Source organism: Pediculus humanus, genomic scaffold (genome assembly GCF_000006295.1).
Source record: "Pediculus humanus corporis 1103172107869 genomic scaffold, whole genome shotgun sequence".
Lineage (NCBI taxonomy): Eukaryota > Metazoa > Arthropoda > Insecta > Psocodea > Pediculidae > Pediculus > Pediculus humanus.
Genome location: NW_002987447.1, coordinates 271,401 through 273,159, shown reverse-complemented (window position 1 = coordinate 273,159; position 1,759 = coordinate 271,401). Strand labels below are relative to the sequence as shown.

General features: G+C 21.9%; 1 protein-coding gene across 1 annotated transcript; it reads right to left on the bottom strand.

The window, feature by feature from the left end:
- Positions 1–375: 375 nt before the first annotated feature.
- On the bottom strand, positions 376–865 carry Phum_PHUM390120 (uncharacterized protein; the record flags this gene model as incomplete). Its single annotated transcript, XM_002428500.1, has 3 exons — positions 376–454; positions 556–696; positions 828–865. The coding sequence occupies 3 exons, from the start codon at positions 863–865 to the stop codon at positions 376–378; spliced, it is 258 nt and encodes an 85-aa protein (XP_002428545.1).
- Between the last annotated feature and the right edge of the window lie 894 nt (positions 866–1,759).

Sequence of the window (1,759 nt, the reverse complement as noted above, 5' to 3'; positions counted from 1 at the left end):
TGTCTCCCCAAAGTTGTTTTTTATGTTTGTGTAAAAAGGTTAAGTTAAAAAAAAAAAATTTTTATTAAATATATACATTTATATATAGCATGGAGCACATGAAAGAATGGAGCACATGAAAGAATGGAGCACATGGAAGAATGGAGCACAAAAATAATGAATAACAACATAAATCGAGGTAAGATGTATACGAAAAATTTTATTTTTTAATTATTAAAAATTTTACCTAAAATCTATAAAAGAGAAAAAAAAATTTAAAAAAAAGAAATTAAACTTTAAACATAAATAAACATTTGATTTAATTGATTATATTACACACAAATATTAGAAAAATAAAATTCTACGATTGAAAATATAACATGAATAGAAAATATATTAAACAGATTGCATTAAATTATCGGTTCTAGTCACATAAGCATCACTTTCATTTTCTACTTCTTCATATACCCATTTTCTATTGATCCTAAAAAAAAGTATAAATTTATTTAACATTAAATGTTAAAAAATTAAAGTTTTTTTAATTTTACAACTCATTAAATATCTAAATAATTATACCTGCACTCGGCACCACATTTATAGGAACGACATTTTAAACAGGGGAAATGACATCCGGGACAGTTTTCAATAAGACAATCACAAAGATCTTTTTCAAGAAAATTTAATACTCCATCATTAACCCCTGAATTGTTTTTCTTACTGCAAAAAAAAAAAAAAAATTATTTATTAAAAAGGAACAAAAAATTTTTAATAAAATATTACACTATTTTTAAGTAACACTCTTCATTAAATAATACTTACCTAGAAGAAGAGAGTTTTCGAGAGATTACTTTACTTCTTCGCTCTCTAAGTTCAACATCATAGCCATTTGAATTTTTTATATTTCCGCTCATCTAATCGGGTATTTTGTCTATAATAAATAGGATAGTAAATAAATTTGATGAAAATCAATTTTAATAAAAGATAACCTTTATTCACGTTTAAAAGTAGTAAAAATTTGCTATAATATTTAGTTATAAAAAAATACCCAGAGATTAAGTAACTTTGGACCAATACATAAAATAATCTATGTCATAATTTATAAATTTATCAAAAATCAATTTTTAATTCATCAATAATTAGAATGCGTAAATTAATAATTCTAAAAAACGAAGAAATAATACTTATAATCGACAATACCTTTTCATAAACAAACAGCAGAAAGTTCGACAAAAAGACACGAGCGAAAGTTGTTAAAAAATTTTGTATTGTTTTCGACAATTTATTTTTAATTCGAATCTTATCTTCTGCCACGATAAGTAACGTATTTCGTTGCAATACCTATCTATAACCGTCATTGAAAATAAATCTGGAAAATATTCCTCCTGAATTATCCAAATTTAAAATAAGTATTTTTTATTTAATATGAAGATTTCGTAGATATTTACAAAGCGTTAAAAAATAAAATTACCGTAAAATGAAAATGAAATACAAATTTAACAAAAATGATAATTTTCAATTTTATTATTTTACCATATTTATAATTTGATTGTCCATATTTTTTATTATTTTTCACGTTTTAAATTTAAGATTCAATGCACAAACATTGAAATATATATATATAAGGTATATATATTTATGATACAGAATAATCATTTTTCAAAAAGAAAAAAAAAAATTTTAAACTAGTAAAACAATAAACTGATATATTACAAAAAAAAAAATATGTTTCACTCTTTATTATTATTTTTTTTTTTTACATAGATAACATGTATTACCTTAG